This window comes from Procambarus clarkii, chromosome 36 (assembly GCF_040958095.1).
Source record: "Procambarus clarkii isolate CNS0578487 chromosome 36, FALCON_Pclarkii_2.0, whole genome shotgun sequence".
NCBI classification, from domain to species: domain Eukaryota; kingdom Metazoa; phylum Arthropoda; class Malacostraca; order Decapoda; family Cambaridae; genus Procambarus; species Procambarus clarkii.
In genome coordinates, this window is record NC_091185.1 from 28,323,502 (window position 1) to 28,335,326 (window position 11,825).

At 40.7% G+C, this 11,825-nt stretch overlaps 1 protein-coding gene across 1 annotated transcript in view; it reads left to right on the top strand.

The window, feature by feature from the left end:
• The first annotated feature begins 315 nt into the window (after positions 1-315).
• The window catches only part of LOC138371701 (uncharacterized), a 14,311-nt gene continuing 2,801 nt past the window's right edge, over positions 316-11,825 (top strand). Inside the window, exon 1 of the mRNA XM_069336716.1 lies at positions 316-438. Within this exon, the coding sequence (XP_069192817.1) occupies positions 316-438 (123 nt within the window). The remainder of the gene's footprint in view (positions 439-11,825) is intronic.

Consider the following 11,825-nt stretch of genomic DNA (forward strand, 5'->3'; position numbering starts at 1 on the left):
GGGTGACACAGGGAGAGAGAGCTCCCCCTCCACCAACCCCACTCCACCAGAACCCCAACAATCGGCACGATCAACCCCTCTCCCCCCACCAGAAGCACCAACACCACCCCTCCTCCCCATCACAAGCACCTCTCACCACCAACCCTCCCCCCAACCATCTCTCATAACCTCTCCCTAGACTCCTCCAAGTGTGAAGTAGCCTCCACAGACCCAAACATCATTGAGTAAAATCTGTCTTGATTGTAGTCTGTAGTTGGCCCTCAAGCAGCACTCTCCACGGGGCTCCTATTGGGTCTAGCAGTATTGACGAGAACCATGGCCAGAAACTCTCCTACCTATGAACTAGGGACAATAGCATTGGTGATATATGGATACTCGGGATACTTTTCATCTCCTCGCCAGATACCTCTCCCTTCCAAGACTAATATACTTCTTGAGGTGAGCCCCAGCTTGTAACAGCCCAAAACTTGAAGAGCATTACACCCTTCTAAACACCTTGCTGGAGAAAATTCATCAGCCTTTCCTGCAATAGTAGAAATAGGCAACTCTTCGTGGAAGATTCGGTGACCTTGGTGTCCGCACTGCCATCCAAATTGCTGTCGCAGCCTTCCTATCATCTTCCTCGGCATCGGATGACCTGGTCAAGGACATTCTACCAGACAATTTGGGTAAGTCCAGGTGGATACAGGACCCCCACTGCACAGACTGCAGCACATTAGATACCCTGGCAGGCTGAGCGCCCAGACCAACCATAGTGAAAACCAACAAATAATCCAGTTGGGACATCAACATCATAAACAAAGAAACCACAGCTTTGCTGGAGGCCACAACAGACACCAGTGACCATGCCTACCTCACATTCGTGCGTGCTCCACATGCAGGGAATTTTCTTTTGGCAGTCCCTATGTCTGGAAGAGACACATGTCTAGGCCCGCAGCAGCTCCGTATTGCTGTTGCCCTCCACCTTGCTGCCCCGAGGCACACTTTATACTGGTGTATTTGCAGTATGGCAGATGAATATGGATTGTGTAACCTGCACTGCGGAAAATCAGGAGGTTGGCACACAAGACACAACGATGAAGTCAATGACATCATCCAGAGGAGTCGTGCTTCTGCCTAATGTCCAGCAGAGAGAGAGCCTCGTAGCCTAATATACCGTACTCATACTGCCTTTGCTGCTTGACTGGATGCAATTACACTAGTATGTCTCTGCAGCCTCAGGAGACTATGGAGTTACGCTCGGGTTGTCGAGCAAAGCCAGGGTAGTTAGATATGGAGGAGAAGCTGTTACCCATGCAGCAGGCTACCCCCCTCTCACTATCTTGAAATTGTCCAATGGAAAGGTCAACACCAACACATTTGGTTCCAGCGCCGTCACTGGAGCTGCCAGAACGACGTTGAAGTCAACGCCGAACTGCCTTAAGGGGCTCCAGAATCACACTACACCAATGGAGAAATGACAGACAATTGGTTTCGGACTATACTTGTGTATCCACCCTTGCATCTATATACATGACCCTCTCTGGCAAACAGGAGCCGCTGCCATACACAGAAATAGCAAACAAGTCCAGGGAATTAGATCAACACGAATTCAACTTTCTTTCTACTGAATTCGAGACCCTTGGTCCATGGAAAAGGAAGGAGGCTTGTCATGAATCCGGGTTCCAGGTTCATCGAAACAACAAGAGACCCCAAAGCGGCAAGCTTCCTTTACCAGCACCTCAGTGTGGTGATCCAGAGGGGGAATGACCAATTTCATCCTCAGTTCCTGCCCGGCGTCGGAGGAGTTCGAAGAAATCTACAGCCTCTAGGAAACAAACGTCCTTTGTTTTCCCGCTTAATGTTCATCTATTGTAACCATTTAGTTGTGTAACCGTGTTCCCTTGCATATTATATATATACATATTTATTGTGATTAAATATGACCGCATTGCTGGCGTTGTTGATCTCATAGTATTAACTTTATGTGCTTCTAACTACTTTCGAGGGTCCCTTAAACGCAACCAGAGGTGGTACCCCCATATATATATATATATATATATATATATATATATATATATATATATATATATATATATATATATATATATATATATATATATATATATATATATATATATATATATATATATATTCAGTTGAACCTTGAGTGTATTAATGTGGATGTAAGTTGGGTATTACCACTCATACTGCTGTGGTTTATGCGTGTGAGGCGAGGGACTATGAGGGGGGAGGGGGGGGGGGTTGTTACTCATGCTGAGTGATGATGGAACTCAATTTGTCGGGCCTTGATAGAACATGGGTCAGACGGCGGGCCCACTGAGGAATTATCTGCTGGGAAGTTTAGCACCAATGTTTGGGTTCTGTTCCAAGGGTACCTTTATCACGCTACTGGGGGGGCCCCTTGTCCCTGCCACGGTGCCAGGGCCCCCTTGCTCCTGCCACGCAGCTAGTGGGCCCCTTGTCCCTATGAGCAAATATAACCCGAGGTGTTAACCTTAACTTTAGTCAGGGTCGGCCCAAGTGCCCCGGCCCTCTTTAAGAATTGTCGGCATCTATATCGACCCGCCTGCGAGTTTAATGAAGTCTGAAATTGGTGATGAGTTTTCTGTGGGGGTTATAGCTGTTTTTTTCAAATCCTGGTAATATTTAATTTTCTGAGAGAGAGGAAAAGAGAGAGAGAGAGATGATGATGAAGTGGGAGATAAGGAAGGATAGGGGAAGATAGGAGAAGGGGGGGGGGGAGAGATGTTGTGGAAGAAAGAAGAGGAGAGGTGAGGAGAGAGAAGTGTAAGAAGGGGGGAATATTGAGAGGATGAGAAAGCTAGAGAAGCAAGGAGACAGAAGAAAGGTGATAAGAGAGAGGGGGAAGAGAATGACATATTCAGTACACAACTGTATTGTCTCGACCAATAGCGAGGAGCTTTCGCAAAAGAAGCGTGGATTAGTACGCCCCGAGTCCGAACGAGAGATTTCTACACAATAACCATTTTTCTCCCTGTCGGAACTTCCCCCCAGATCAAGAGCTTAGACACGTTTGTCTCAAGTTTTTCTATTCCAAGTTTGTCGCATTGAACTTAAATGACCGATGGAATTGCCCGAAGTTTGGATAATATTGCTCCTCCAAGATTTACCGCCTAAACCATCCTCCCCAAAGTCCTCCTTGTGGGGGTCGCTTTGTGGCTAGGATTGACGAGCCATTGGTGGGATAGGGGGGCTCGTTTTTGGGGATAGGAACTATTTCAAGGAGAAAGCTCAAGGCCACTCTTCTCTAAGGGGGGAATGTAGACAATATTAGAAGATGGGTTTGGCCATTTGGGAGTTCTGTTTTTTTAGATGGCACTAACCAAGTGTTATTGAGTCATCTACTACATCTCTGAGTGTGTCATCCATCGGGAATTGGGCGTCAGGCGACCTCTTGGATGTGACAGTTTCCGTATATATAACTCAATATATGTAACTCAACTGCACACATATATGCAGTTGAGTTACATATGTGTGATGTTTAGTACTTCTGAAGGACAATAACTACAGACTTATCTTGGTGTGTAAGAGCTCCTTAGGTACATAAGCATTTTCCTGAATATGAGCGTTTGTTTATGGTTAAGAATTCGTAAGAATTGGACAACTTTGGACCATGAATTTATACATTGTTGTATAAATCTTCATAACATCATGAAGAGCTTTTTGCGGCCTTGTTTTACATTATAGTTTTTGCATGATTTTTATCCCCTTCATTGTACAAAAAAGGACTGAAGAGTATTTTAGAAGCTACCGCACTGAAGACTTCAATAGGCATAGGTCTGAATATGTACCAAGGTTGCTATTTTTTGTGTATTTTGGCTAAGGTAACTTTTGCTTTGAAAATTCTGTCATTTATGTGAATTTTTATTCCTGATCAATTAATATAACTCATCGTCCGCTGCTGTTTTGGCTTTCTACTCATCCTTCCCACGACCTTCCCTTTTTCCACACCCTTCCAGGACCCTCCCCACCTCTCCCTGACACTTACCTTACTTCCCTTTCCCCATCCCTCCACCCTTACCCATTAGAACATAAGAATAAAGGTAACTGAAGAAGACTTATTAGTCCATACAAGGCAGCTCCTATTTATTGCCACCCAAGCTCATTTATATATATATATATATATATATATATATATATATATATATATATATATATATATATATATATATATATATATATATATATATATATATATATATATATATATATATATATGTCTAGCCTACGCTTGAAACAATCTACTCCTTTTTCCCTACAACCCCAAGCAAGCAAGCACTGTGACGAACAGTCAGGGAAACTGAGACAACTGATAGACACACACAAGGGCAGGTGAGCAGAAAGGTAGAAAATCAGAGTGGTAATCAGACAGACTAATCGTCAGACAGACAGAGTAACAGCTAGGAAAAGAGACAATCTTATCTTGAGACGATTTCAGGGCTTAGCGTCCCCGCGGCCCGGTCCTCGAACAGGCCTCCTTTTCGTTACACACCCGCAGGAAGCGGCCCGTAGCAGCTGTCTAACTCCCAGGTACCTATTTACTGCTAGGTGAAAAGGAACATCAGGGTGAAAGAAACTCTGCCCATTTGATTCCGCCTCCGCCGGGGATTAAACCAGGAACCTCAGGACCACGAATGCGAAGCGCTGTTCACTCAGCTGTCAAGCCTGACAAAGGAAAAAAAATATGAATTTAAATGCAATTAAAAATAAGAGCCGGTTTAAGAATGCCATTCTAATCAAAAGCCAAGATTGAGAACAAACTGTTTCTGATAATTTCCTTCACCTGGACTCTAGGAGACTCGAACTTCGAACCCCAGGCGTGTGAGGCCAAAGCTCTGTCGACTGGGCTATTGAGAAGTCTTAATAAGGAAAGATTCCAGAAGCAGCATCCTGCTGTCAAACTGGTATTGTCGACTTTCCCCCTGACTACTACTGAGGCTCAGAGGTCTTAGTCATACACGTCATATAAATTCTCATCTACACTTCCGTGGATTTTTTATTTTTTCAGGTAACATCAGACAGTGAAGGGCAGTGACAGAGGTGATGAGACTACGGATTAGGGAATACACATTGACCAAGAGCGGTACAGAGGTGTAAGAGGATCTCAACAAGACGAATCACGAGTTATTCTCAATACGAAGGAAAGCCGCCGAACTGAGCCGAAGAAAAGCCGCCGAACTCAGCCGAAGAAAAGCCGCCGAACTCAGCCGAAGAAAAGCCGCCGAACTCAGCCGAAGAAAAGCCGCCGAACTCAGCCGAAGAAAAGCCGCCGAACTCAGCCGAAGAAAAGCTGCCGAACTCAGCCGAAGGAAAGCTGCCGAACTCAGAGGCGGACAATTATCTTGAGGTTATCTTGAGAGGATTTCGGGGCTTAGCGTTCCCGCGGCCCTCGACCAGGCCTCCTTTTTGTCCCCCCCCCCCAGGAAGCAGCCCGTAGCAGCTGTCTAACTCCCAGGTACCTATTTACTGCTATTTGTTTACCTATTTACAGTGTGGGTCAAACTAAGTGGAATTGTGGGGTTTTGGGGGATTACGTTTGACGAAAGAAGTAATCACTTGACAGTGATTACAGTCAAGACGAAGGTGACTGATCAGGTCAAATTGTACTCACGTAGTTGTAGTCTCATAGTTGGTCTTGTTGGGGGATGAGCTACAGCTTCACTGTCCCGCCTTTCAACCCTCAACCGTGTAGTTAAAAGCACTACAATCACATTATGTGGTTGATTGTTCAATACATCACTGAACTATATGTTTAACAGATCTCTCACCCCTGTCCATGGAGGACAGAATAAAATGTATATATGATGGTTAGCATTGTAAATGTCTGGCCACGTCTGTGGTAGAAAATAATAATATTAAAAAAAAAAATTCTTTCGACAGGTTAAATGATATCTTGACCAACTAAGCTCTAATATACCTGTATTTGAAGCTGAGTTTGAGTTAATCTCGCCCACCCCGCTCACCTTAGCGCATTCTATTTTTAACAATTTTAAAACCTTTTTGAACCCTGGAAATACAAACCGTAACTCACTATTTTCTGTTTGTTACAACTTGTAATAAAGTTGTTACATCTTGGCTTAACGTGTTTATGACGTATTAGAACGTTGTTACAACTTGCTATATTGGTTGTTATAACTGGTTAGGTGGTGTTAAAACTTGTTTGAACGTTGTAGCAATGTTGTAGTTTCGGTGTGTGTTTGGCGGGTTAAAGTGTTCTTAACTCTATTATGTTATTAGTGTCTTTGTTCGTGAATTACGAATGTCCTTGTTTGCTCAATCTTGAGTGAAGTGACACTTGAGATGTGCAATAACCGCACAATATTTACGATACATCTCGGGATTTCACGATATTTACAGTCTCCGTGGTGTAGTGGTAAGACACTCGCCTGGCGTTCCGCGAGCGCTATGTCATGGGTTCGTATCCTGGCCGGGGAGGATTTACTGGGCGCAATTCCTTAACTGTAGCCTCTGTTTAACGCAACAGTAAAATGTGTACCTGGATGAAAAAACGATTCTTCGCGGCAGGGGATCGTATTCCAGGGACTTGCCCGAAACGCTACGCGTACTAGTGGCTCTACAAGAATGTAACAACTCTTGTATATATCTCAAAAAAAAAAAAAAAAAAAAAAAAATATTGAACGATATTATTGATCGAGACATGATCTGTAGACGATAAAACTGAATTACTTAGATTATTAGCTAAACAAATAATTTAGCTAATAATTTTTTAATGCATAGCAATTTTTTGTAAGTGCACCTGATAAATGAATGATATCAATACAAAGATAATCAAACCATACATCTATAAATTAAGAAACGTTGGCGTTTCTTAATTTTTTTGAATATGTGGTTTGGTCATTATATCCTCAGCCACGTTATTGTGACTCGTCGTCTGCATCAGTATATAGGATCTGATATCTACGAGATAACAACGATATCTGTATAAAGAAACTAGGCTCTAAGGGGTCCCTGTATGATATTGCAAAGATCGTGAGAGGTACAGAGTCGCTGAGCTCTAATATTGCACACACATGCTCTATTGAACGTGATATATGATAGATATAGTTGCAAAGGACTTAAACTGGATACGATATCTGAACGAAATTACTGCAAGTATCGCCGGGTCTTAATGATAAGGCTGTTTTCCAGAAATCTAGAGATGTCGTTCACAATGCAATAATTACTTAAATTGTTCCCTAAATTGTAAAATAAATTGTTCCCTAAAATAAAAGAACCTAAATTGTTCTTGATAACTACCCCCATTTAATTCTACGATCTTCAAACTAACTCATATAACGCCACACAAATAAGTTGTTGTTGATATCAGTCTAGAGCTGACTGATATCTGTTGATATCAGTCAGATAATCAGTCTATTGACTATGACTTAATAGTGAAGTCATAGTCAAAAAATACTTCATAGAACAAGCATTTGTGTGATTGAATCATTGCAAAAAATTCAAGAAATTGTCTGTAAACATTATTGATGAGAAAATGCCCTTTTCTGATATAAATGATATAATAATGATAATATATATATTATCTGATATAAAAATGATAATTACCCTTTAACGCCTCGTAATATATAAAAATACTTTCATGTTTAGAGATAAGCATAACTGACATTACAAAAATTGGATATAGCATTATCGGAAATATAAATAACATGAAAAGTGTTTTACCGATAATGTCTGCAATTGCACAGATGTTGCTGAAACAAACTTATGGAAATAAGAGCTGCCAGGAGAGACAAAAGAATTTCTGGGGAAAAGTTTGAGAAAGCAGGATGCGGTTCCGAAATTTTTAACATCACCAATGTAACATTTTATCCCTTCTGAATTTGTGATTGAAAAAGTCATTATATATATATATATATATATATATATATATATATATATATATATATATATATATATATATATATATATATATATATATATATATATATATATATATATATATATATATATATATATATATATCTCAATGGAATGACTTGGACCAGAGTTCCTTCCTTAATCCTCTCTGTTCTCTCTCTCTCTCAAAAATAAGTTAAATACGGGCTCACCATAGCCCGTGCTACTTGGAACTTTTTGTTCCAGGTGGCGAATCGTTAACAACAACTCTCGGTTCTGAAGACCTAAACGTAGAACTCTTAACCTAACCTAAACTTGACCTAAACCCGGAACTCTACAGAATTCACTGGGATGTTCTGGGGGGCCTGGAACCGGAGCCCAACCAGGATTCTATCGTCGACCCGCTCACACTCTGGCCTAAGGTAACGGTTTAGCGCTCTGGAGGCCTCTTCTTGGATACTGGATCGAGACCCTCTCCGGGTCAGCGCCTTCAGAACCTTCCAACGAATTCAGTAGTTGGTGCTCGCTTAGCCCATCGTGGCTGAGTTGGTTAAGGCAGGTGTCTGGGGGAATCTTGTGTGTGGAGATTAAAGGCGGCATTAGTATTGATGACACTAATAGCACCTTCCATCTTCTAGAAGTCTGTGGCGTTCTTATCACCGATCTCGTCGATGGTTTTAGGTCCGACAGCTCCTCAGGAGAGAGTTGCCAGAGGGTCTGATTAAAGACTAAAGGCAAGACGGATTTTACTTTATAATTCCACTCACCTGGGCTCTGGGAGACTCGAACTATAGACCCCCCAGGTGTGTGAGGTCAAAGCTCTATCGACTGAGCTATTGAGCAGTCTTAATAAGGAACTTATTTGACCAGACCACACACTAGAAGGTGAAGGGATGACGATGTTTCGGTCCGTCCTGGACCATTCTCAAGTCACAATCGACTTGAGAATGGTCCAGGACGGACCGAAACGTCGTCGTCCCTTCACCTTCTAGTGTGTGGTCTGGTCAACATACTTTAGCCACGTTATTGTGACTCATCGCCTGCAACTGGTGTACACTTATTTTTACTTTATGATGTCTAGGTATGAGAAACAAATTTAAGACTTGGAGTAGTTTATGGAGAGGTTCCAGGTATACTTCGTGTTCCTATATTTTTCTAATGTCCTCTAAGAGGAGGTTCTAAGGGGCCGGCTATAGAGCCTTCGTCCAAAATCCATATATTGAACTCTTTGGATAAACCTTCGGTGATTTCTTTAAGAATAACCGAAACAGAAGAGGTAAATTATGACCTTGTTCGATCCCCCTTCACTTGATGTCATTTCGTGCTCATCAGAAAGTAGTTTCGATTCATCACTGTAATATGATGTGATGAATGGATAAATTCGCCGGAAACTGTCATGGACAGCACTGAAAATTGCACCTCTTCTCATCATGTTTAAAACATGTATGAAGTCTAGTGTGATCAGAGCCTTTTGGTCTGAGATGTCAGCGATATAACCTCGTGCTGCATGAGCAGCCACTTCACAACCTTCAGGAATCCAAAAGTCTGATTTGGTTTCAGCAATTCAGCCGCTTGCTATCTGACCATCCGTGTAGCAGCCTAGGCTAACGAAGCATCGTAGGGTGATGCCAACAGCAACCCAAAAACGAGGAGCCCCTGCAAATGATTACCTCAAGATTACTGACAGCCAATCACTGGATCACCTTGTGAAGTATCACCTAGTGTAGCGCTCAGCATTTCCTTGATGTGTTGGGGTTATAATATTGTAATGTGTCAAACTGGTGTCACCAGCGGGAATGCTTTGAACCACCGAATAACACAACACAAACTGTTGAACCACGGAATAACGCACCACAAAGAATGTCTTGAACCACTGAATAACACACCATAAATTAAGTGTTGAACCACAGAATTACCACACCACAAAGAAAGTGTTGAACCACTGAATAACACACCACAAAGAGTTGAACCACTGAATACCACACCACAAAGAAAGTCTTGAACCACTAAATCGTCACACCACAAACTGTTGAACCACTGAATCACCACACCACAAAGAATGTCTTAAACCACCAAACACAAGTGAGATACATCTGGCGAATACATCTGGCGGATACATCTGGCGTATCCTTAAATACAGCAAAAGTTTACAATATTTCAGCGATGAACATTAGCATAAATAATGAGGCTCTCATAAATTTGGATAATTACTGCTATTTAGAATAACTTTTTTGGGCGTAGTTGAGAGAATTGTAAATTGTTTTCCTACAAGAAAAATTGCATATGACGCTGCTAAAAATCCCTAGTTAATGTTTAACCGCTGAATTAGTAATGCTAGGATATATATATATATATATATATATATATATATATATATATATATATATATATATATATATATATATATATATATATATATATATATATATATATATATATATATATATATATATATTAGTATATTTTGGTAGCAGTGTTTCCTGTAGACATATATTATTTGATATGACCGAAAAAGTAAGATTAATAATTCTAACACGAATTTTCTCTATATTTCTTATATTTCTTTTCACTGTTGATGGTAACTGAAAAATCAATTCTGATTTTATTTGATTTTTCAGTTACCATCAACATTGAAAAGAAATATAAGAAACATAGAGAAAATTCGTGTTAGAATTATTAATCTTACTTTTTCGGTCATATTTAATAATATATATATATATATATATATATATATATATATATATATATATATATATATATATATATATATATATATATATATATATATATATATATATATATATATATATATATATATAATATTGTGACGACAATCTCTTTCAAGAGAGATTGAGCCTGCTCTTCCCTACATATTTACGTCTTTCAAGTACAAGATACTATATTGAAGATACGTCCACCAGTATCGCCAAACGTTTTGCCCAGGAAGCAAAGCGTACCAGTGCACCACCAGACACACCGGCTACCGCCCGCCGTCAACCAGCAAACTGCTCATTCTCTGCCTGCCTGTTGCTGATTGGCTGGTGTCTCGCCGCACCTGCACTCACGCCACCACCATGAGTCGACGTCTGGGCCAGCAGCACGCTGACTCCTCAGAATATCTCTGTGCTCCTTGGAGTTGACATCTCTCGCTAGTAGACTAAGCCCTGGCTGTCGTGTACTAAGGGAGGTGGCAGCTTGAAGCCAGTATTCCCAGCACCTCACTTATTTGATTTATTTTAACTTGCACTTACTTGTCTTAGAGTAACTTTTCATTGCCAGTAATTATTCATGTTGTTTTGTTTGTTGACTTGTTTTGAATTTTACGAGATTGTCTTTATTCATATCTTGTTTTCTAGAGTAATTAAAATTTCATTGTTTATACTTTGTGTTTTGTGTGTCTTCCCATTACCTTACCACAGACAAAAGGACAAACTTCTCTTTTTTTTTGTTATGTGACGAGGCCCTGCCCCCAGCTTTTGAAACAGCCGAACACCAACGCTTTACCGTCACATTACAATATATATATATAATATATATATATATATATATATATATATATATATATATATATATATATTTATATATACACACAGTGGTTTACGTTCCCGTCTCACAATCTAGGAACATGGGATCAATCTTCGCGTTGAATAGAAACGATTAAGCACGTTTCCTTTCACCTGATGCATCAATTCACCGACCATAAAATACATGCACCAGGAAGATTCAGACAATTGTTGTGGTTTCCATTGTGTTGAAGGCAAGTATGTGGCCTTGGGCGACCTCTATAAACCCAGGTAAAGCTGGATTTTCAATTCCCAGACAATGGGAATTATCCGAGCGTCTGTAAGCTGTATTGTGTTCGATAGTGTATAAATAGGTCTTGTGTGGAATAAGCTGATTTCTACACCATCGCCTTCCAGACATTGTGCCTTCGTTTGATAGTTACT